Below are 25,513 nucleotides of genomic sequence, written 5' to 3'. Positions count from 1 at the left end.
CCCCGTTCCTCCCTCCCCTCCGAACGTGCGAGCCAGCCAGTCACCCAGTCACCCAGCCAGCCAGCAAAACTTTCTCAATAGAGTTCGACACCGAGATGCCGCGGCTGCCGCTGCTGATGCCGCCCCCGTGCCCAGCCGGAGTCCCCGTGTCTGGGCAGCTCGCTGTGCGCCGCTACCCGCGCCGGGCGGGCGACCCCGCCGGGCCGTGACCCCCCGCCAAGCCCGGCCCGGGCTGCTGCTGCCCCATCGAGGACTTCGCTCGGCGAGATGACGCGCGGATGGGGCCAGAGGCGGCCCCTGGGCTACTTGCTACTGCTGCGTGCTACAGCTGAGTGCTGTGTGCTAGTGCTGTGTGCTACTGCTACAGCTGAGTGCCACAGCTGTGTGCTACTGCTACTGCTGTGTGCTGTGTGCCACAGCTGTGTGCTACTGCTACTGCTGTGTGGTAGTGCTGTGTGCTAGTGCTGAGTGCTACTGCTGAGTGCTGAGTTTCTGTCCCCGTGCTCGTGGCGACGCCGCTTTTATCTTCGAGCACCGCGCGGAGCGGGGCGGCAAAACTTGGGACTCATTAACCCGGCCTGGTGGGGGGGGTCACGGGGCACCCCCCCTCACCCCCCACCCACCCTCACTCCCCTCACCCCCACCCACCCCCCCACCCTCCTGTGTGTGGGGAGCGGTGGGTGTAGTGGTTAGCGCGCTGCGCTACAAACCCGGCGACCCGGGTTCAATTCCCGCTCACGGCCAACCCCACCGGCGACGATTATCTGAACCGTGCCTAGGCCTCCCCTAGGTCGACTCAGCCTCGAATGAGTGCCTGGTGCGGGGTGTACACTTCGCCACTGGGGATACAAAGGCGGTCGGGCGTGGTGTTGGCCACCCACCCCATCGTGTGCCGTGCCTGCCTTCATAGGTGCTCACTTGCCCCTACAGTCTGTTAAGGCGAAATGGGGGATCTTTGTGTGTGCGTACCTGTGTGTGCGTACCTGTGTGTGTGTACCTGTGTGTATACCTGTGTGTGTGTGTGTACCTGTGTGTGTACCTATTTGTGTACCTGTGTGTGTACCTGTGTGTGTGTGTGTGTGTACCTGTGTATGTGTGTGTACCTGTGTGTGTACCTGTGTGTGTGTGTACCTGTGTGTGTGTGTACCTGTGTGTGTGTGTGTACCGATGTGTGTGTGTGTACCTGACCGGCTCCGGTTTGACAACAGAGGTTTCACTCCGAATCAGTCGAGCGGCGTTATCTTTTCATCGTTTGCGTAACGCTGTGTGGAAGCTACCTGGCCTGTCGCTCCGCACGAAGCGTCAGGTCTTCTCGGCCACGGTCATTCCCTCCCTTCTCTACGCTTGCGAAACGTGGACCCCCCTAATGGAGCATCTTCGCCGTTTAGAAATATTTAGGCTGGCCTGCCTACGATCCATCTTGGGTTTAACCTGCAGGCTGAATTGTGTGAGGAGCTCACAAATCCTTGAAAGATCTGGACAAAGTCCCATCTGTCAGCTCCTGTGGCAGGCAAGGCTGCGTTGGCTGGGTCATGTAGCCCGCATGCCCAGCCACCGCATGCCTAAACAATTTTTGTTCGGCCGGATCGAGAGGGCTAAACGGGCGCAGCACGGGCTAGAAAAGAAATGGAGTGATGTGGTACAGGAGGACGTGGAGCTGAGTGGACTTGCCGATGACTGGTACCAGTGGTGTCAAGATCGGCCTCTGTGGAGGAGGCTCGTGAAGGACGCTACTGGGCAGTTGGAGGCAGTCGCCCTTCAACAACAACGGAGGGCGGAGGAGCGACGCTCACAACAATGAGCGCAGCGCCGGGTGGCTAAAGCACAGCAAGTTGGCACAGTAAGGGGCACAGGTGGTGCATCAGCCAGTCATCTCGGTCATCTCAGTCAGTCGACCCGTGGCACCTGGGTCTGCCCCGTGACCTCCTGCCAGCGGGCGTTCGACACTTCACGTGGCCTCAAGGTGCACGTAGCCTGGCACAAGCGTCGTGGTGACGTCACCGCCACTTAGTGGCGAATGGCGGTTGTTGTTGTGTGTACCTGTGTGTATACCTGTGTGTGTGTACCTGTGTGTGTGTACCTGTGTGTGTGCACCTGTGTGTGTGCACCTGTGTGTGTACCTGTGTGTACCTATGTGTGTGTACCTGTGTGTACCTATATGTGTGTACCTGTGTTTGTACCTGTGTGTGTGTACCTGTGTGCACCTATGTGTGTGTACCTGTGTGTGTACCTGTGTGTGTGAGATTGCTACTGGAATGGGGAGGGGTCAATCCGTTGGGCGAGGAGAGAGGGGAGGGGCCACGCGACCCCCTGGCAGCGCGCGCCGCCGTCACGGTGCGCGCGCTGCCCCCCCACCTTGCTGGCACGTCACGTGACCCTTAGCAACGCCACACGGGCCAAACAAACCCCCCCTACCCCCCTAACCCACCCCCACCGCTGCTACCAACAGAGCGCAGGGAGCGGTGGCGCAGCGGTTAGCGCAGCACCGATTTCGAGATTCCGTGGCGGGTTTTTCCGGACGTGCTCAGCTGGTCAGCGAGATTATAACACACACTGCGATTAGCCTGCGCCTATAGACAGAACGAGTTCTCGTGAAGATGACATCTCACTCTCAAATGTTATTATCGGATGTTGCAGTACAGGGTGGCCCACAAGTGAGGACACTGGAATTACAATATTTTACTTGCTTATTCTTTAAGTTCAGATTGTGTCCATTATCATGATGTAGTGTGGGGGGACATCTCGAATCCGCAGTTCACGAAACTCAACCCCAAGAACCCAGCATTATTACACTCCTGTAATTCCACACCTGTAGTGACACTCCTGTAATCTTAGATTGTGAACGTCCTACGTACATTTCCTAAGACAATTCGTGCACATGCATTGGAGGCCAGCCGGAACATTTGTGAACGTGAATTAAAGACCGCTGCGTGATTTGAGAAAGTAACACCACTGACGTTCCTGTGAAGACGCTGCAAGTCAAAATTAACTGAGGAGCTGAATGGGCTTCGGGTGGAGTGGAATCTTCAAGGGCTGCTTCGTGACGTGATTTGCTCCAGGGGCTGTTTGGTAAACGAAGTCGGTGCCCCAAACGGGGAACTTCGACAGGGATGGGCCTCCCGACTCGCCACGGTGCTGAACGAGAATGGCAACAGCCCCACTGGGTGGACAGAGCCCCTGCAATGCAGACAATCACCTACTAACTCTCACACACTCACTCACACACTCACTCACACTCACCTCCTAACTCTCACTCACTCACACACTCACTCACACACTCACTCACACTCACCTATTAACTCTCACTCACTCACACACTCACCTACTAACTCTCACTCACTCACTCACACAGAGACTCACTCACTCACACTCACCTACTAACTCTCACTCACTCACACACTCACACACTCACTCACACACTCACTCACTCACACACTCACTCACACACTCACTCACACTCACCTACTAACTCTCACTCACTCACTCACACACTCACACACACACACACTCCGAGACTCACATACTCACACACTCACTCAGAGACTCACTCACTCACACTCACCTACTAACTATCACTCACTCACACACTCACACACTCACTCACTCACACACTCACTCACACTAACTCTCACTCACTCTCACAATCACTCAGTCTGACCTATTCACTGTCGCACTCACTCACTCACACACTCACTCACACACTCACTCACACACTCACTCACACACTCACTCACTCACTCACACACTCACACACACACTCCGAGACTCACATACTCACACACTCACTCAGAGACTCACTCACTCACACTCACCTACTAACTATCACTCACTCACACACTCACACACTCACTCACTCACACACTCACTCACACTAACTCTCACTCACTCTCACAATCACTCAGTCTGACCTATTCACTGTCGCACTCACTCACTCACACACTCACCTACTCACACACTCACGCTCACTCACTCTTACCTACTCTCTCTCGCACTCACTCACACTCACCCTCACACTCACTCACCATCTCTCACTCACACACTCACTCTCACTCACACACTCACTCTCACTATCACACTCACTCTGACAACCACTCACCCCTCTCACACACTCACCTACTCACTCACACTCTCTCACACACTCACCTACTCACTCACTGAGTGAGTGCGAGGGAGGGGCAGGTGAGTGTGAGTAGGTGAGTGTGAGTGAGAGTGAGTAGGTGGGTGAGTGTGAGTAGGTGGGTGAGTGTGAGTGAGTGTGAGTAGGTGAGTGAGAGTGAGTAGGTGAGTGAGGGTGAGTGGGTGAGTGAGTGTGCGAGTGAGTAGTGCGACTCTCACCTCACACTCACCTCACACTCACTCTACATCAACAACAGTGACAGTGGTAATGATGGTGGTGATGATGGTGATGATGGTGATGATACCACTACAGCAGCAAGCATCGTCAGCCCTGGTCCCGGATCGAACCCAGGCGGCAGGAGGCGAGGGAGATCGCCTCCCCTCGACCGCCACCGCCACCAACCTTGGAGTTGAATTTGTCCGTGACCCCCCCCCCAGGCCCCCCCCAGCCCCCCACTCTGCTTTGTCAACAGCAGTGAAGGCGGCGGCGCGCGACTCATGAAGGGCGTGAGGTGGGAGGGAGGGGGAAGGGAGGGGGAGGGGAGGGGGTGGTGGGGGGGAGTGGGGGATGGTGGTGGGGGGCTAATTCGCTAAGCCCACACGCGGCTCTCTCCATTCACGTCGTGGGGTTTTTTTCTGTCTGAAGGAGCGGGGAGTGAGAGGCCCGTGCCCGATGCCGGCACAGGCAACACAGACAAAGATCACCCGTGTAGGCTTAACTGACTGTTGGGGCAAGTGCACAGACACACACACATGTACAAACATCCATACGCACCCACATACACACAACAACAACAATCGCCATTCGCCACTAAGTGGCGGTGACGTCACCACGGCCCCTGTGCCAGTCTAGGTGCACGTTGAGGCCACGTGAAGGGTCGAACGCCCGCTGGCAGGAAGTCACGGAGCAGACCCAGCAGGTGCCGCGGGTCGACGAACTGAAATGACTGAGATGACTGGCTGATGCACCACCTGTGCCCTCTACTGTACCAACTCGCTGTGCTTTAGTCGCCCGGCACTCCGCTCGTTGTTGTGAGCGTCGCTCCTCCGCCCTCCGTTGTTGTTGGAGGGCGACTGCCTCCAACTGCTCAGTAGCGTCCTTCACGAGCCTCCTCCACAGAGGCCGATCTTGACACCGCTGGTACCAGTCATCGGCAAGTCCACTCAGCTCCACGTCCTCCTGTACCACATCACTCCATCTCTTCTCTAGCCCGTGCCGCGCCCGTTTAGCCCCCTCGATCCGGCCGAACAAAAGCTGTTTAGGCATGCGGTGGCTGGGCATGCGGGCTACATGACCCAGCCAACGCAGCCTTGCCTGCCGGAGAAGCTCACCGATGGGACTTTGCCCAGATCTTTCAAGGATTTGTGAGCTCCTCACACAATCCAGCCTGGTTAAACCCAGGATGGATCGTAGGCAGGCCAGCCTACATGTTTCCAACCGGCGAAGATGCTCCATTAGGGGGGTCCACGTTTAACTACACACACACATACACACACACATACACACACACATACACACATACACACACATACCCATACATACACACACATACCCACACACACATACACACACACATACCCATACACACACATACCCATGCACACACACATACCCATACAACAACAACAACCGCCATTCGCCACTAAGTGGCGGTGACGTCACCACGACGCTTGTGCCAGGCCATGTGCACCTTGAGGCCACGTGAAGTGTCGAACGCCCGCTGGCAGGAGGTCACGGGGCAGACCCAGGTGCCACGGGTCGACTGACCGAGATGACCGAGATGACTGGCTGATGCACCACCTGTGCCCCCTACTGTACCAACTTGCTGTGCTTTAGCCACCCGGCGCTCCGCTCGTTGTTGTGAGCGTCGCTCCTCCGCCTTCCGTTGTTGTTGGAGGGCGACTGCCTCCAACTGCCCAGTAGCAGCGTCCTTCACGAGCCTCCTCCACTGAGGCCGATCTTGACACCGCTGGTACCAGTCATCGGCAAGTCCACTCAGCTCCACGTCCTCCTGTACCACATCACTCCATCTCTTCTCCAGCCCGTGCCGCGCCCGTTTAGCCCCCTCGATCCGGCCGAACAAAAGCTGTTTAGGCATGCGGTGGCTGGGCATGCGGGCTACATGACCCAGCCAACGCAGCCTTGCCTGCCGGAGGAGCTCACTGATGGGACTTTGCCCAGATCTTTCAAGGACTTGTGAGCTCCTCACACAATCCAGCCTGGTTAAACCCAGGATGGATCGTAGGCAGGCCAGCCTAAATGTTTCCAACCGGCGAAGATGCTCCACTAGGGGGGTCCACGTTTCGCAAGCGTAGAGAAGGGAGGGAATGACCGTGGCCGAGAAGACCTGAAGCTTCGTGCGGAGCGACAGACCAGGTAGCTTCCACACAGCGTTACGCAACCGATGAAAAGATATTGCCGCTCGACTGATTCGGAGTGAGACCTCTGCTGATAAACTGGAGCCGGTCATAAGCACACTGCCCAGGTATGGGAAACTCTCCACTCTCTCCACAACTGCCCCATCACCAATTGGGAGTTGTGGGGGTGGAGTGTCCGATGGTACAAAATACCCAGGCAGGTGCTTAGTTTTGGTGGGGCTGATGGTAAGGCCCCACCTCTTAGTGGCACGCTCCAATCTCAGCAGCAGCGTCTCCAACTCCTCTTCTACCCATACACACACATACCCATGCACACACACATACCCATACACACACACGCATACCGTTACACACTCACACCCACCCACGCATCCACGGGTTTCTAGCGCAGCGCGCTCACCGCTACGCTCCCCACAGTGGGAATTATTGAAAAGTACCGGACATCGATTCACGAAACGTGGTCGAGTATTGTCTGCAGTCGGCACACAGTGCAGGCGCATTGCACAGCTGTGTGTGTCTGTGTGTACAATGCTACCGTGTGTACAATGCTGCCGTGTGTACAATGCTGCCGTGTGGACAATGCTTGATGTGTGTTTGCCCTAAGTGTCTGTTGAGGCTATACTGGGATCTTTGTCTTTGTCTATGGCGAGCGTGCAACGGTTTGCGCGCTGCGCTCTGAACCAGAGTTCGATCCCCGGTCACGGCCAACACCACCAGTGACGATTATCTGAACCGGTCCTGGGCCTCCTCCCCTAGGTAGACTCAGCCCCAAATAAGAACCTGGTCTTTGCACGTGTTCACGCGTCTGTGCGTGTGGGGAGCGGTCACGCAGCGCACTACTAAACCGGCAGAGAGCCGAGTTCGATTCCCGCTCACGGCCACCACCACCACCGCAGTGAAGGCACCAGCAATAACATTATTTGGATATTTGCGACACCTTCAAACGACTCCAAAATTGCTGAGAATAGCCACCGATTACTCGAGCGATAGACACCGCAAACCAGAATCCATGCGACCTATGAATGATGGTGGCGATGATAATTTCGGCTTTCCACACACACGCACACACAAAGACTCCCTCGTGTAGCCTGAACAGCTCCAACGCAGGACCTTTTTTCGCCAGTATCAAAGTGTGAAAAAATAAGACGAAGTTTGATCCTTTCTGGAAAAAAACAGGAGGTGTAAAGATGTCCAAACACCAAATGGAAGCCTTTTGCGAGGAATCAAGTCCGCTGCTTGTGGCGAGCATGCAAACCAAAACATGCTCTGATAATGATAAATGATGCGTTGTCTTTGAAACTGATTGGTCTGCACTGTTCGCCTTTTGGCGTTGTCCTCTGGTCTGCCACAGGTGGTGAGACTTGACCCCAAGAAGGCCGCTGCCTCTGGTGGAGACCAATCCGTTTAAAAGGCAACGCATCATTTATCATTATCAGAGCACGTTTTGCTTGCACGTTCACCACAAGCAGCGGATTTAATTCCTCGCAAAAGGCTTCTATTTGGTGTGTGAACATCTTCCTGTTTTATTTCCAGAAAGGGTAAAAGAGCTCGTCTTGACTTTGCATACTTCACAGCTCTTTTTCACAGAAGTCCAGATTCCGTGTCAGGGGCGAACGTTTGGTGGGGACAGTGATGGTGACGGCGGATTTGTGTTGAGGTGAAAATTAAATGCAGACAATGTAACACGCACACGCCACTACCACCACCACCACTACCAAAGATAAAAATCCCCTGTGTAGCCTTAACAGACTGTTGTGGCAAGTGCTGTTAACGAGCACCTACGAAGGCCGGATGGGGGTGGGTGGCCAGCACCATGCCCGGCCGCCTTTGTCTCCCCAGTGGCGATGTTTACTACACACCGAACCAGGTACTCGTTTGAAGCTGAGTTGACCTAGGGGAGGCCCAGGACCGGTTCAGTTAATCGTCACTGGTGTTGATAGCCGTGAGCGGGAATCGAACTCGGGTCGCCGGGTTCGTAGCACAGCGCAGCGCTAACTGCTACACTACCGCTCCCCACACGCGCACGTGCACACACACACACACAGACACACACACGTGCACACAGACACACGTGCACACACACGTGCACGCGCACACACACGTGCACGGGCACACACACACACGTGCACGCGCACACACACACGTGCACGCGCACACGCGGGGGAGGAAGAGAATGGGCACGCGGCGAGACTGCTTAGCTGCCTATTAAGCCAGGCGCCATTGGAATCAACGCATTCAGCAGCCGCTCGGTTAAGTACACAGAGATGGGCCGGCGCTGCATTGAGAAGGAACGAGCGGCTGTTCCTGTTTGCTTAGCGCCCCCACACAAAGCGCCACGGAGCGATGTTTATACAGCGCGCCCCTTCGACGACAATAACAACACGCGGCCACGTGGCCTCCACACAATGGAGGCAAACGGCCTGTGACGTCACTTCCTGTTTGATCAAGCGGCGCTGCGGCCCTAAAGCGACAAAAGCCTCAAAGCTCCGCGGAGCGGAGGAATGCGCGATTATTTATTTATTTGACCCATGGGGGGGGGGGGGGGGTAGCGGATCGCCTTTATTTGACCAGGTGAGCGCCCATCGAGATACATTATCGTCGCTTTCGCAAGTCGAGAAGGTGGTGTTTGAACAAGGCGTTATTTATTTGCTTACACGATTCTATGGCTATCCGTTTAAGTCACAAAGCACAGATCCCGGCTAAATTCCGGTAGAGATTCCCGGGTAAATCCGGGACGGTTGGGAACAGAAGCCAGAAACGGCTCAGCTCAAGACGTCGCTCAGCAAAGCACGCACGGCGACACTGGCCAGCGTACGGTCAGACACCCCCCACTCCTCCCTCCACCTCAGTACCAACAGGCGCGCGTGGGTGCCTCCATCCAGCAGTGGATTGATGATGGGCTGTGCCCAGCGACTGAGTCGGATCCCATCTGGCTGCTGCGTGCTGAACAGTTCTCCATTGATCTATGATTTATTGTTTATTTGGGTTAGCCATTGGCTTTCCCGCCTGATGATGCTGGTTGTAATTACTGGCGAAACGTCGTACTCAGATTGTAAATGTTGTGGATTTGCTCTCCAACACACCGGTGTGCTGTACTAGTATACTATATATACACTACACTACACACTACTATAAACTATACACTACTACACTATACACTACTACACTATACACTACTACACTATACACTACACTGCACTATACACTGCACTATACACTGCACTATACACTACACTATACACTCCACTATACACTGCACTATACACTACACTATACACTACTATACACTACTATACACTACACTATACACTACACTGTAAACTACACTATACACTACACTATACACTACACAATACACTACACTATACACTATACTATACACTACACTGTAAACTAGTGCTGTACTAGTAACGAATTGCTACGTTCTGTTTACGTGACACTAAACCTTACTGGTTGGCTGGCTGTGTCGGGTGGTGGCAGGTTTAACAACACAACATTTAGAAATTGTGGATGACATTGGTCGCGAAAGCCGCCTCCTCCTCCTCCTCCTGCTACTGCTGCTGCGTCTTAAACGGAGTTCTCCCATCTTGATTTGAAGCTTTCGTGACTGCAGGAATCCATACTCTGTGGTTCTTTCGGTAAAGTCACGTAGGTAGACAAATTATAAAACAAAGAATAATACATCACGACGTTTCGATCGCAACACAAGCGGTCGTCCTCAGGCGGGAAAAAATAATAATCCAGCGGTGGAACTTCTGGATTATACTATATATTCGACCTGCGTGACTTTACCGAAAGAACCAGAGAGTAGGGAGTCCTCCATTTGGACAGCACAGAGGGGTCAGGAGGAGGAGGAGGAGCCCCCCGCGGCAGTCACCGCGACTCGCGTCGCTCCGTTCATGGGGCTCACCGATGGCTGCTCGATTCCCTTTTTTTCTTAACGATGCCGAGGAAACAAGAAAATGCTCGGTGTAGTCGGCACTTTGCTTCGTTCATCGTTTAGTTTTTCTTTTTTCAATGATTTGCTTTACGTGCCCCCCCCCCTTTTTAAATGAAATATTTCACAAAATATTCCACGCTCTGTTCTCCTCCTTCTTACCCCTTCCCTCTCTCTACCCCCTCTCTCTCTACCCCCCTCTACCCCCTCTCTCTCTACCCCCCCTCTCTACCCCTCCTCTCTACCCCCTCTCTCTACCCCCTCTCTCTACCCCCTCTCTCCCTGCTCTATGTCTATGTTCCCCCTATGTTTTCTATGTAATAAATGTTTTACTACGACAAGTGCTGCATCTGCACCCAGCCCTTCTCGCAGTCCTACGGCCTCTAACGGCAGCTCTAATCAGCATGCAGAGCAGCTCCCCGTCTTCTGCCACCGAGCACGCGGCTTTGGAAGATGCCCAGGCTGCTGGCCGGACGTTTCCCCTCCACGGCCACCTTCCTCGCCCTGTATATGGCGAGCTTGGCGTAGCCTCCCTCTCTCTCTGTCTGTGTGGCTGCTGTGGGGGGGGGGGGGAGCGATTGTCCCTTCACATCAGCGGCTGCGTGGGGCGCGGTTCGTGCGGCTCAGAGGGGATCGCGCCACCTCGAGAGAGCCTCGTAGCGTCGTAGCGAAGGGAGGTGGAGAGGGAAAGAGGTGAATGAGGAGGTGGGAGGAGGTGAAGGAGGTGGAGGAAGAGGTGGGAGGAGGTGGAGGAGGAGGTGGTGGAGGTGGTGGAGGAGGTGGAGGAGGTGGACGGGGGCAAGACGAAGGAGGAAGTGGAGGAGGTGATGGAGGAGGTGGAGGAAGAGGTGGAGGTGGTGGAGGAGGTGGAGGAGGTGGAGGAGGTGGAGGAGGTGGAGGCAGAGGTGGCACTGTTGGGGGGTTGCCAACCCTCCCGGTTCGGTCATGAGGGTCTCTGCCGAAGTCGTCATCGGCTCCCCGTGAACGCGTGAAGCTTCGCAACTGTGGAGGGTTTTTTCTTTCTCTTCAGAATATAATAAATTATTCGTGAAAAATTGTCCGGAGTCGCTTCAGTCAGAGTTGGCAACCCGAGCCCACAGGAATGTGTCCCAGTGCTTTTACTTTACAACAACCACAACACGGCGCAGGTAACACTCGCTCGCTCGCTCGCACACAGACAAAGATCCCCCGCGTAGCCCGCCACAGGCCGTCGGGGCAAGTGCTGCTGGTAGCGAAAAGCAGCGCCAATGAACCACGGGGGCTGTGGCACACGAGGGGGTGGGGGGCCAGCACCACGCCCGGCCGCCTTTGTCTCCCCAGTGCTTGAGGCTGAGTCGACCTAGGGGAGGCCCAAGTCCCCCGCCTGATGAGACTCCCAGCCACTGTGACGCAATCCGCAGGCCGGGAGTCCAACTCAGAGGTCGGAGCGGGGCTCGGACACGCGCTGCGCTCACCGCTGCGCCACCGCTCCCCGCACCTCCGCGTCACGTGACACCGCGGCGCGTGCCGCGTCTCGGGCCGCGCGCGCGACCCCCCCTCAGCCCCTCCCCCACCGCGCGTCCTTTGTTGCCGTGGCGACCGCGTGGGGCCGCGCGCGCGCCCGGGGCCTCCATTCCCGCCTCCCCCCCAGCCCCGCCCACAATCCTCCCTCGCTCCTCACCCCCTGCCGAGCCCCCACCTCCATCCACCCCCCGCAGCCCCCACCCCCCGCAGCCCCCACCCCTGACAAACCCGCGAAAGCGCGCGCCACTGCGCTCGCGGCGGGGCGCCCGCGCATGCGCAGTGCCTTCTAAGCTGCCCGGTACCTGGCTGGCTGCTGGCTGGGCTCCTGTCGACCACCCCGACACGAACGCTGTCTGTTGAGAACATTTTGCCAGTATCAGGATGTTGAATGATAAACAAAGAAAAGCCCTTCGCCCTGTCTGACGTGAATAAATTAACGGAGTATGCAGCTTCTTGCCCACCGTACGTAGTAAACCGTGCTAATCAGAGGTCCCCACGGATGTATAAACATTTCCCCACCACCGCAACTTCTGAATAATTTCCACAGCGCTTAGGCTACTCGTGGTGGAGTTAAAAAAATAGCTCAGATGACTTGCAGACACGCATTCTGATAAATACAGGGTGTTTTAAAAGATGAACCCAATTTCAAAGCAGTATATTTCACGATGGCAACCTGTTACAATTACACAAAAAGTTACAAACGGTTTAATGAGCTATCAAGTTTTACTAACCATTTTATAAATGTGACCTCCACCTGCTGTACGGACAACATCTAGACGATAATTGAATTTGTCCCAAACGCCTCTCAAAGTGTATCTTCCACTGAAGTCACCGCTGCCGTGATTCTGTTTTTGAGGTCATCCAGATTAGCCGCTAATGGTGGCACAAAAACACCACCGTCTCTTGTGTCACCATGCCCTGTGACATTGGCGGATCAATGCCAAAACGCCGTTGCAACGCAACGCAGCACCGCAATTACGGATTCAGTCTCGCTGAAATGCAGAACGCCAAAAGGCGCATCTGGCTGTAAAAAAAAGCTGTCTCTGGTGTGGGCCAATCAATTTCAAGGACAGTGAATACATTATCAGAGTGCTGTTTTTTGTTTGCATTTTGACCGCAGGTATTGTGGTTAATGCAAACATGATCCCTTGTAAGAAGGTGTCAGTTTTGTGCCAGATAAAAGGGTAAACACCTATTATTATATCACTGAGAAGTTCATTCTTGCATTCTGATGTTGCATCGCAGCTTCCGATGTCCCTTCAATATCAGTGAACTCCACCAGGTGGTGCAACATCACACGTCATGCTCAGAATCTCGGACTCATTACAGCTGCACCAACAGATTCGTTCTCGGAGTTTGGAGGAGATGAGTCGCTTAACTGTAACACGGGGGCCAATAGGCTCACAGTGATGACATCAAGAGCGGAAGCAGGAAGACTTATCCACAATTTGGGCAAATCTCCTGATGCAGCTGGTTGTGGTCACCAGTGAAACGTCGTAAATGTTGTGTTTATTCGCCATCAAACCCATGTGCTCAAGGAATGTTGTTTACTTTACTGATTGGCTGAATAAGATGAGTTACATCAAAAACCAAATATAATTTGGTGCTATGCTGCGAGTAGCCATCAATTCTCTGCACTTGAGAATCTGGATTCATCTGAAATCTCCACTCTCACGCTCTTCCCTCGCCCCTCCTCCTCCTCCTCCCCACTCTTCATCTCTCCTGCACCATTCCTTTACTTCAACCTCTCCCACCTCAATCTTGATTTGAAGCTTTCGTGACTGCAGGAATCCATACTCTTTGGTTCTTTCGGTAAAGTCACGTAGGTAGAAATAAAACAAAACAAATCACGACGTCTCAATCGCAACACAAGCAATCTCTCCCACCTCACTTGAAGAGCCTGTCATGTACCAATAAACTGCCGCCATAATTGTCTGCACTCTCCCTTCATTCTCTACGTCACCCCCACCACGCCTCCCAATTTCCTTCACTTCCCCAGCACCATTTCCCCCCATTCCTCCACCCCCACCTCAGTCTGCTATGCTTCACTCTCCTCCACATCACTCTCCTGCACTCTCCCATCCTGCCCCAACTCACTCTCCACTGCCTCACCGCTACGCACAATGCTCTTTATTCCTGCCTTACTCAACATTTCCCAACAAGTTTCTGCGTTATCTTTACTTTTCACGTTGTCTGTAAAAGTCTCCACATCTTCCATTGTCGCATCGCCGCTCTTCCCTGCAGCGTCTACCACTGCTCCTCCATCCTGCGCCTCGGGGTGAGGGTTCACTCTCGCGCCTTCCCACCCCTCGCTCTTCCCTGCACCACTATCCCCCACCTCACTCTTCTCTCCTCCAACATCAACCCAATGACTCTTCTCTCCTCCACCCTCTCCCTCATCACTCGCTACTCCAGTCTTACTTTGACGACCATTCTCTTCTGCTCTCTCCTCATCATAACTCTTCCCCACCTCACCGGTCGCTCCTTCACCCTCCTCAAACCGTAGACTCTTGCGAAGTATGGTCACCGTCCCCTTGTGCACGCACAGGGCGGGGTAGAGAGGGCCTGGGAAGGCGGTGGCATTGAATGAGTGCAGCCGCCTCCTGGTGTCGGCGCAGTAGAACGAGAGGAGCCCCTCTTCCCAATGCAGGTGAACACCGATCTTCCTGGGAGGAGGGCGCACGGCCGCCAGTGCGGTGTGGTGGCCGCGGTGGCTCGCCGCGTAGCCGCCCTCGCGTCTCCACAGGCACCAGGAGTCCGCGCCCGCGCCCAGGAGCCGCGCCTCCGCGCTCCCTCCGCGCGGCAGAGTGGCGCACGCGACGCCCACTCTGAACTGCTCCACGCCGCCCACGTCCACCTCCCAGTAGTGCGCGCCGCTGGAGAAGCCCTCGCGGCACAGCGCCTGAGCGGAGTTCTCAAAGCGCTCGGGGTGGTGGGGGTAAGAGTGGCGCTCGGAGGACAGAGTCACCGTCCTGAGGTCGACGGAGAGGCGGAGGTCGGAGTTCACGGAATTGGGGTTCACGGTGGGAGAGCACCTTTCTGAAAACAAAGAAGAACAAGAACAATTTAACACGTAGCAGGCTTTCGCAAACAATATCATCCATATTAGAGGTTTTGGGTTAGATCGCATAAATATGTAAATGTTGTTAAAACCCGCTACCACCCGACACAGCCAACTCGTAAGAGTTGTCACGTAAACAGAACGTGCAAATTCTTCACTAGTACAGCACACCAGTGTGTTGGAGAGCCCCTACAACAATGCTCAGTTTTGTAAATCTTATGAACAAGAACAATTAAATTTTTGCATGCGTGTTGAACCTCTTTTGCGCCGTACATAGCCAAACATGCGTATCGGAGGTGCATATATGAAATTTTAAACAATGAGATGTTTATTTTACCAGAAATCCATTGCTGATTGTGGATGAATACCTAATCTATCGGGAATTTAGCCGCATTTTGGTCGTAAACGTCACCGTTTACAGCAACAGCAGTGACAGAGCGAACCTTCGTCAGAGCCACGGATGATTGAGACTTCATGCCCACCTTGACGTCTCACTCTCCTGACAACCTTCCCAATGTACATCTTGTACACTGACGTTGACAAATTATGTTACAACTAACGCTTGTGATGACTATAAACTGAAGCGTGCAAGCATGAGGTGTGCTGGTATTTAAGTGGTTTGTCTCTCACCTGACGATTGTAACATGGCGCGGAAGTCTCTTTCATTACTTCTAGTGGCTTCCATCACCTCCTCGAGCTCCCCGTCCTTCTTTACACTTTTAACTTCCTCGCGGATGAACTTTTCACACTTTCTGGAGTCTTTTTCCATGTACGCCTTCCAGTAGACGTGTGCTTCGATGTGGCCCTGCATCAACATCTCATGCAGGAAGAGATAGGGTCTCCTGCGCAGCAGGGCCACCATCTCAATCCGCACAGACGTCAAAGCGGCCTCGTACTCATCGACCTTCTCGAGAACAGATTTGTTGACATCACCACTGAGGGGTTGGGCTAAGAGAGGGGTGAACAAAAACACGCGAATGAGAGACGTGAGGGAGTCCGAGCAAATGCAAAGTCCTCAGCCACAGGCAATTGCTTGGCAAGAGCTGCTTAATTTCTCAAGGCATTGCTGCGTTTCAGTATCTAGAACACTGCCTCTGAGTGCGAGTTTTAACGATCCACATTAGTGGATCATAAAAAATAGATTAAGCTACAAAATGCAAAATCTGACGTGTTTTGAAGCTTACACAATTCTCCATATTTGTAATCAGTTTTTGTGATGTAAATATTATAATTGATTATATTGCTACCAGCCATCTTCAGCTGGAGAATCTCTAAACATGCGTAGCGTTTAGTTTGGCTAAACGAGGGCACGGAAGTGGCTATGTAAATGTGAGGGATTAGCAAGAGGCTGCTCTTCAATCTCACAGTTACATGCTAATTTCTCACATTAACATCACTAACCCCGGTCACTTCTTTATAACCCTTGAGCTACACCCATTTAAACCCTTTTAGAACAGTCTACCTCAGCAGTATACTGTGATTTCCCACCTGATGACGGACGCTTGTGTTGCGCCCGAAACGTCGTGATTCAATTTAGTTTTCATTTTTTATTTTATTTTCACCTACGTGACTTTACCGCAAAAACCAAAGAGTATGAATCGTACTACTAGCGACGACAACCTGAGTATTGCTATTGCAAGAGTGATGTTTAAGCTGATATCAGGTGAAGCCTACTGCCAATAACTAGGTGATGTATGTTAATTATATGAATGTCTGATCTCACCAATGGAAATCGATCCACTGAGCAGCAACACTGCAGGATGAACCGTAACGGAGCCTTCCCACTCCAAATAAAAATCGTGCAGAGGCGTCATGGTCTCAGCACAAACAAACGTGAGCTTCAGATTGTCACAGTCCAGGTGAATCCCGATTCGCTGGGGAGGCACTGGCGGGTTCAGCACGGTGACTTCTCCATCGTGAGCAGCCACGAGCTCAGCCTCGCGTCTCCACACGCACCAGGACATTCTAACCCCGTCCAGCCCAGCAATAAATTCTTCTCTCTCCATCGCATTCCTCCCACAAGCGACACCGACCATGTATTGCTCTGCACAGCCCACGTGCAGCTCCCAGTAGTGGCGCCCGGAGGAGAATCCCTCTGAGCACAGCACTTGGGGAACGGTCTCAAACCTCTCCACGTGATGTGGGTACAGTTGATCAGCTGCTTTCGTTACCGTCTTGAGGTCCGTGGACAGCAGTAGGCACCCATTTGCTGTGTTAGGGTCGTATGTTGGTGAGCAGATTTCTGTAACAATAAAAATAATTAACGGCGTTTTCGGATGAATGAGATCATTTGGCGTTGATGATGCTGACAGGGATACCACCGCTGCTCCTGCTGTTTTGGTTGAACGGTCGAATCATGGCAGTGGTGCACGTGGGGTAGTTGTGGGGATGAGAAGAAAATACGCAGCTTGGGGGACGGACGCGTGGAATATAACCCAATTAACATAACAAGGCACAAACACGGCTGCTGTGGAGGATACTCAGTGGTGTTGATGTCGTTATTGATGTCATCATCAACATCAACAACCGAGATTAAACGACTGCCACATGAAGGCGTTCAAGCCGTTTCCATCTCTCACAAACCTGAGATCTAATAATCCACCGACCACCTGCACACAAACTCGTTTAATTGCCCCGTCTCCTCAGCGGGCATCCTCTGGTTGCCGCTCAACCGCTATATTTGACCATCGCCTCTCATCCCTTCTAACGGCGCGTTCCGTCTCAACCCACTTGCTCTTCTTGACCGTTTGAATGATGCAATCTACCAAGCTGCCCTGACCAGCGTGGCTACCACTCTCAAACACCAACGCATGACCTACACATCGAATTAAACATATTACGTTATAGTGATACAGGTAATGTTGCAATGTACGAGTCATTTGTGTACTTACCAGCCTGTCTCTGCATGTCTAGAAATGTTCTCTTCCTGCTACTGAAGTCCTCGTAAATGTCCCTGAACTTCCCGCAGGCCTCCTCTCCTCTGTCTACCACGAGGCCGATGACGTAGTGTGCCCGTCGCGACGCATCAGGGAGGCCGCGTGCCTTCCAGTACTCGGTCTCGTCGATGAGCTCCCGCAGGAAAAGGTCGAGCAAGAGGTGGGGCCCGACCCCACCGCCTCCACTCCCCAGCAGCTCTGAGCGGCGGTCACTCAGCCACGTCCACACGGCACCTCCACTCGAGGCCATCTTCTCTTGGATCATCTCCACGGCGTCTCTCACAACGGCAACCTCCACCTGCGACACGGCCACTGTTAGGACGTGGACTCTGCAATGGAACTTGCATGGATTGAGCACAACGAGAATGAGGAGCAAGGAGAGACGCAAAGATTGAGACTGATGAGGGCGAAAAGGCGACACAGAGAAAGTTACAAGCGTGGCAAGATATGGTGAGGCAAGTCCATGAAGGGATTTGTAGACCAGGGTGAGGAATTGAAACAGGCAGCGTTAGTAGCCGATCGTGTGCCTGGAGTGCGGTGGTGGTGGTGGTGGAGGTGGTGTGGTAGGAGTTGTTACCTGTGGTTCCGATTGGGTTGGCTCGGGGCGATCGTCGCTACTCAGCGGTTGCCTCTCAGAGTCGGTGGCATTGGCTTGAGAACCTTCATCATGGGACACAAACACGGGCATTGTGGTTACACAGGGCAAGTCCTGAGGGCAGGGAACGTCCGGTTTGAGAAATCATCCCTCGAATAGCGAAGAACACAACCAGACTGGCGGCATTGAGGAGCAGCGTGTGACCCAGTAGCCCTGTGTTATTGATCACTCCGTATTCAGTGTGTGGTCAGATTGTACTTATGAAACGTGTGATTACTTCATGTGAATATATTCATTACCAATTGAAAATGAATCAACAGCAGTGAGTGTTAGGGTGAGATCAGGTTGCGGTGTTGGTATTTTTCGGTCGAAAATGTATTTTAACGTAAAGTGTGACCATGTTTCTTATCCACTTGTCAAAGCAGGTCATAGACACTGTTTGACAACAGAGTGAACACGATGCCAGGATGACAATGGAACTCACCCGCACGTTGAGATGTTTTCACTTTCTTAAACCAATATACGAAAACAGCAACTCCACCCAGAGCAGCACACATAATGAATATGACAACCCAAATCCAATTCAATGAGCCTACAACACAAAACACACACGTAATATAATGTTATATATATATTCAATATTTACACTCGCATAACAACAAGATGCTCTACTCAGTGTTGAAGACAACGCCGGTGGAATTGAGCTAGGCCAGTAGAAGGACTCAAAACGGAATGTGTTCACATGAATGGGGTGACTGCAAGTTTCACCACCCGCTCTTCCCACCATGGTAACTTTCTCTAGTTCAGCTGCCCAGGGCTCTTCTTATTTTTCTGACCGTCCTTTCACTGCCTCCCACTTTTCTCTATGTTGCCCTCCTCTCGATGTTCGTGTTGTTGTTTGTTGTCGTAACTTGTTGACTCCCCTGCCCTTCCTGGACATCTGTGAAAAAGAGCTTCATAGCTCATCGGATTCCTCCTCCTCCTCCTGTAGTCTAAATAAAGATTCTGATTCTGCTGAAATGCATCTGCTCCAAGCTCCATCCACACAGGCTGATATTGATGGACGTGTAGTGACAGGGTGCCATTTGCTGGCCATGGGGCTAACTACGGGTATAGGTGCGTTATAGAACGACACATATAGTAAATTGATAAAAAAAAAAAACTAAAATATATACTACATCAATATACTCTCCAATAAGCTGAGCTACTAACAATAAGTCATTATACATTACACTTCTATGTCGAAAAAAGTGGCGGTGTTTTTTTTAACGTTAGCACCACGGAAAGCGGCGAGCGTTGTTCAGACGGACGAGTCCATCTATGCTCGGAACGGAGGAGGGGGGAGATAGAGAGACACATTCTCCTCCGTTCCGAGCATAGATGGACTCGTCCGTCTGAACAACGTTTGCCGCTTTCCGTGGTGCTAACGTTAAATAAAACACCGCCACTTTTTTCGACTTAGAAGTGTAATGTATAATGACTTATTGTTAGTAGCTCAGCTTATTGGAGAGTATATTGAGTTTATTGATTTAGTTGATATTTTAGTTTTTTTTATCAATTTACTATATGGTAGTCATTATATAGTGTAGTGTATACCCAGTTACTTAATGTTAACAGCTCAGCTTATTGGAGAGTATATTGAGTACATTGATTATATTGATGTAGTTTATATTTAGTTTTTTTTCCCATCGGTTTATTGTATGGTAGTATGGTATGTGTAGTTCTTTAGGAACTCTTTTTTTGTTTTCCACATAATGCACGAGCTTTATACGCGGTGGTTTGGGCTGTTGCAGTTCTTTATTATTAAAATTTCCCTCCCTTTATTACTGCTAATCCTACATAATACACTGGCATAATATGACTTTGAGACCCCCCCCCCCACCACCTACACATTCCACAAGGAGTGACTAATCCCATATCTGCATTTGTCATCAATATGCTAAATTCCTCTGTTGATATGTAAACTCCTTTGTCAAGGCGCTCTCCTCCTCACACCCAGCTTAAAATACGCTGCCAAGCTTAGCAGTGTTCATTAGGATGCTGTCTTCCCGACAGCTCTGTTTCTACACCTGAGGACGGCTGCTTGCGTTGTGGCCTAAACGTTGTGAGAATTTTATTTTATTATGTTTATTATTTATTATTTTATTATTTCCCTTCTACGTGACTTTACCGAAAGAACCAAGCATATGAATCCCTGCAGTCACAAAAGATTTAAATCGAAATCTCACCACCAATCTGCTTAAGTTTTATATTCCACTGCGAAAAACCGTACATCTGCTGATTCTCACCCGTTTTTACTGCAGGCTTTCTCCATAACTCGACAAGATTCACATGAAGATCATGACTATAGAACTGCTTGCTGTTGTTGTGTTTAGTTTGTTGTCCTTCCCCCGCACCTCCAATTATCATGGTTGGCTTGCGTACGGTGCAAAGAAGTTAAAGGCACATACCTGCACACAAAGCTCTTTGAGGCCCTGTGCGAATAGCGCTGCAGAAACCACGTTAATCATTATCTTGCCTAAATCCGGCACTGGTCTCACCTTTAAGAACCTCACAGGGCTCGGACTGGCTTGGTCTGTACATTCCTTCCACGCACTCGCACACCGTGTCGCCAGTGGCGATGCATTTATGCTGAACAAGCTCCCCTGGCAAAGAAAGTCGCGAGAACACAGCGTACAATTGTCATTGCTTAACGAAGGGCATTTAAGAGATGGGCCTCAATAGAACACGTGATCGCACGATGTACTGACACCACCACTGTTGGGAACACAGCGTCACGGGTGTGAGAGTTGAATAAGAATACGACAAATACTTTGCTCGTCGCAGATTCTGCATGCTTGGCAGTTGGTGAGGTTATTTGCCGAGTCTGTGAATGTTGATCCATCGCTACACGAAAGGCAGAATGGGAAATGTTCCTCAAATACACAGTCTTCAACCTTCGCTGTCCCTGTTGGGTGAAACAAAGGTTATTATTATGTTGTTGTTGTTGTTTATCTCAGTTGCTAAAGAGAGGACCGAAGTCAATGCCTCTCACCGTGGAAGCAAAGTGGAGAGGCAGGTGAGGGGTTTTGAATTAGCTTCTATCGGAGGGCTCAGAGCAAATATTTGATTGTTTGCTACCATCTGAGAAGTCGAAACTTGAGCCTCAGCAAAGCGTTTAATCGCCAATTAACGTGAATTATACGCAATAAATTAGTTCAATGTGTACGATTTCACATCATCCACTTTGTAGCTAACTACGTTAATTTAAAATAAACTGAATTTTCTCTTTTAACTTTACCAGCTAAAGCTCACTGATCTATATTTCTTTTTTTCAGAAGCAACTTGGCCACAAATGATAGCTCAATAAATCATATCAGAATCTTTACTTATGCTGGAGAAAGCCGATGAGCTGAACCCCGCTTTTTCAAAGATGTCCAGATGGGGTGGGTCAGAAAGTTAAAACAACAAACAATCCAAAAAATTCTAGTCGTGCAAAGTATAGGGAAGGTAAAAAAAATCACAACAATAAATACGTAAAACAGACAAAGTATATGTATTCAAACGGCATGAGTACATCAATTCCGAAGCTTATCATGTGGAAATTGATAGCAGCTGCCAAATTATATAAAACTCGTGACGTTGGTTTTAAATGTGGAGGGAAAAACCGGAGGACCCGGGGAAAACATCCACGTGACAACGGGGAGAGAGACGCAAACTCCAAATATACAGCAGGCGTCAGGGTCGGGATCGAACCCACGCGCACCGCTGTATCGCAGGCGTTTATTCTGTATCCTAATTTCGACTTTCGATCGGACAAAGAATCCACGTGGCTTCGTCACCTGGGGGGCACAGCGGGCAGCAGACGTTGGTCTCGGTTCTGTACCTTCCTGGGGGGCAGCCATCTTGTTTGCCCTCTGCAGAGAGGGGGGCCATCTGCACATACACACACCACGTTAACTCACCTACACTCACACGTGTACCATGTTTACTCACTTATCATCAATATTATGGACATTATGTGCGCCCATCCAACACTGAATGTCAGTCTACTAACCACGTAAATACAATTCCCTAATTCATGTTACTTATTTACGAGTGCTAGCCACCACTCATAAAACAAAGACAACCGGCTGACTCCCGAAGTGAGGGTAGTGTGTGAACGCTTGACCCGAACTATCCTTTAACAACACAAAGATTCATCGAGGCAGCTTTATTCTCTTTAGTCTACGAGTTAACTCCCTGCTACTTCATAATCGCTGCTCACCCTCTTCCCTCCAACTCCAAAACCCCTCCTGGCAGCGCCACCCCTCCCTATTGATAACCCCTCCCAGTTTCTTCCACTCCTTTATTACCAACCCGTGCCCCCCCCCCCCCGTATCATTACCCAATTAACCCTCCACAGGTGAACAATCGCAATCACCCCTGTGAACACCACACCGCCACTGTCCCCTTATCGTCACTCGAGCAGCAAGCACAAATGTGCAATTGATCGCCTGGCTAGGAGAGACCATCGAGCATCTACAATACCTAGCACAGACAGACAGGTATTGGAATTGCTACCCAGATTGAGGGACCCAAGGTCAAAGCGACCATGCAGAGGCTGTGGGCAGCCGTTTTGAAAACGCAGTCTCGACGGTGAGCTCCATAATTGCGTGCTAATCTGGCCCAGTTGCAGCCTTGCGGACACATTACTTGTGAGTAATTAATGTTGTGCCTGATGTAGACTACACAATGTGCATTGAATACCATGCAAAGAGTTTGAAGATGACGTGATGGGCTCACACCTCTCATCTTCTCAAGATTACTTTTTTCCATTTGGCCCTTTCACGTTTTTACACTCGGATCCCAGTTTGTTCAGCATGGGAGCCGTCTAACGCGTGACGCCGTGAGCGGTGGCTACCCCCTCACTCCGCTACTCGGCATCTGTGAAAATAGCTTCGTAGGTTATGGGATTCCTCCACTATAAATATTCTGATTCAGTTCACGACTCTAGAATTGGCCCCTGGGCTACGCAGACCAACGGTGTCCACGTTAACTCCCCCTCCAGTGGAGGAATTCCACGGTCCTATGACAAGGATCAGGTTCTGCATGCACCTCCTGTTGGCTTCTCGCTACGTGTGAAGACAAATATCCCCAGTACAGATCCACAGTGCAGCTTCTCTAACCCTTTGCTGTTAGCGCCTATGAAGATCAACACGAGGGGTTTGGTGGCCAGCACGACCACGGGCCGCCTTTGTCTCTCTGAGGCTGAGTCACAATGCAAACACAGACAACAACAACAGCCATTCGCCACTAAGTGGCGGTGACGTCACCACGACGCTTGTGCCAGGCCATGTGCACCTTGAGGCCACGTGAAGTGTCGAACGCCCGCTGGCAGGAGGTCACGGGGCAGACCCAGGTGCCACGGGTCGACTGACCGAGATGACCGAGATGACTGGCTGATGCACCACCTGTGCCCCCTACTGTGCCAACTTGCTGTGCTTTAGCCACCCGGCGCTCCGCTCGTTGTTGTGAGCGTCGCTCCTCCGCCCTCCGTTGTTGTTGGAGGGCGACTGCCTCCAACTGCCCAGTAGCGTCCTTCACGAGCCTCCTCCACAGAGGCCGATCTTGACACCGCTGGCACCAGTCATCGGCAAGTCCACTCAGCTCCACGTCCTCTTGTACCACATCACTCCATCTCTTCTCTAGCCCGTGCCGCGCCCGTTTACCCCCCTCGATCCGGCCGAACAAAAGCTGTTTAGGCATGCGGTGGCTGGGCATGCGGGCTACATGACCCAGCCAACGCAGCCTTGCCTGCCGGAGGAGCTCACCGATGGGACTTTGCCCAGATCTTTCAAGGATTTGTGAGCTGCTCACACAATCCAGCCTGGTTAAACCCAGGATGGACCGTAGGCACACACACAGACACATACACAGATACAGACACATACACAGATACACACACATAGACACACACATACACACACAGACACATACAAAGATACACACATAGACACACACAGACACATACACAGATACACACACAGACTCACACATAGACACACACACGCAACTTACCAGCATGAGTGTGTAGGTTAGGAGCGTGGTGAGCAAGCGGAATGGAGACATGGCCCAGGAGCTTTCCACACGGATGTGTGGATGCGAGCGAGAGGCGATGGACTCCCCTTGAGGCTCGCGTCGGGTTTCTGACCCTTACTGATGAGGAGGACGAGGAGGGTGCGGCACAGCTCAATGGACTTTGAGTTCAATAAAAACGAAACTGGCAGAGGCCATTACAAATAGCCAGCAGTAAACATCACCCACAATCGTGTAATGGTTTTAGAGGTTAAAGTTAATTCACTTCTTGAATTGAGCAACGTTATACGGACATTGGAAGAGAGACAAATTGTATGGGGAACTTTGACGTTGAGCAATGCCAGTGAAAGAAGCAGACAGAGAAGTGTTGTGTGGTGGCTGGACACGGTGTGGACGACACAGGCAGTGTGGAAGACCGAGTGGAAGGGGCCAGTGAGCGTAGTTCATGGGAACAGTAACCAAAGTGATAGCGATAGAAGAGTGATACGGAGGTGACTGACTGCTGGTGAGGGAGTGAGTCGAGTGATTGACTGAGTGCTGACTCGTCTAATAACGGGACTGCGTTAAGTTGAATGCTATTAGCACAGCGAGTTAGGAACTGTATGATCTGCCCCAGATATTATAACAGCAGTGGGCTTTCGCGACCAATATTCTACAAAGTAGATGATAAAGTTCTTCTACTTCTGTCCAACCTATAGAGTCTTTGGCCAATATTCTGCACAGGCCACCACTTCTGGTGTCGGCATTGCCAAATCTTGAGGAGTGCATTGTGGTGCTACAAGGCACCTCAGGAGATGATCCATGGTTTGCTTCTCCTGACAAGCACATTGCTTGGTTGCACAGAAGCGCCGTGATTTCATGAGAGGGTTGCAACTTGCCGAAACCCACTCTCAGTCTGTGTAGGCTCCGCCATATGTGTCATTTGCAAT

At 51.7% G+C, this 25,513-nt stretch overlaps 1 protein-coding gene across 1 annotated transcript; it reads right to left on the bottom strand.

Annotated features, from left to right (window-relative positions):
* Positions 1-12,574: 12,574 nt before the first annotated feature.
* On the bottom strand, positions 12,575-25,097 carry LOC144733173 (uncharacterized). Its single transcript, XM_078614964.1, has 10 exons — positions 24,567-25,097; positions 22,349-22,442; positions 21,340-21,474; positions 21,068-21,172; positions 19,012-19,119; positions 18,510-18,592; positions 17,888-18,230; positions 16,720-17,238; positions 15,627-15,944; positions 12,575-14,974 (listed from the first exon to the last, which is right to left on the bottom strand). The coding sequence occupies exons 1-10, from the start codon at positions 24,615-24,617 to the stop codon at positions 13,974-13,976; spliced, it is 2,757 nt and encodes a 918-aa protein (XP_078471090.1). The 5' UTR covers positions 24,618-25,097; the 3' UTR covers positions 12,575-13,973.
* Positions 25,098-25,513: the final 416 nt, after the last annotated feature.

Source organism: Lampetra planeri, chromosome 45, assembly GCF_965212315.1.
Source record: "Lampetra planeri chromosome 45, kcLamPlan1.2.h2, whole genome shotgun sequence".
NCBI classification, from domain to species: domain Eukaryota; kingdom Metazoa; phylum Chordata; class Hyperoartia; order Petromyzontiformes; family Petromyzontidae; genus Lampetra; species Lampetra planeri.
The sequence above is the reverse complement of the archived record's forward strand: the minus strand, read 5'-3'. Positions and strand labels throughout refer to the sequence as shown.

Coding starts and splice junctions, on each gene's coding strand:
- LOC144733173 (XM_078614964.1), bottom strand. CDS start 24,617: ATGTCTCCATTCCGCTTGCTCACCACGCTCCTAACCTACACACTCATG. Junction 18,593..19,011: donor GAAAACATCTCAACGTGCGG/GTGAGTTCCATT, acceptor CCCATGATGAAG/GTTCTCAAGCCAATGCCACC. Junction 18,231..18,509: donor CAACCCAATCGGAACCACAG/GTAACAACTCCT, acceptor GCCGTGTCGCAG/GTGGAGGTTGCCGTTGTGAG.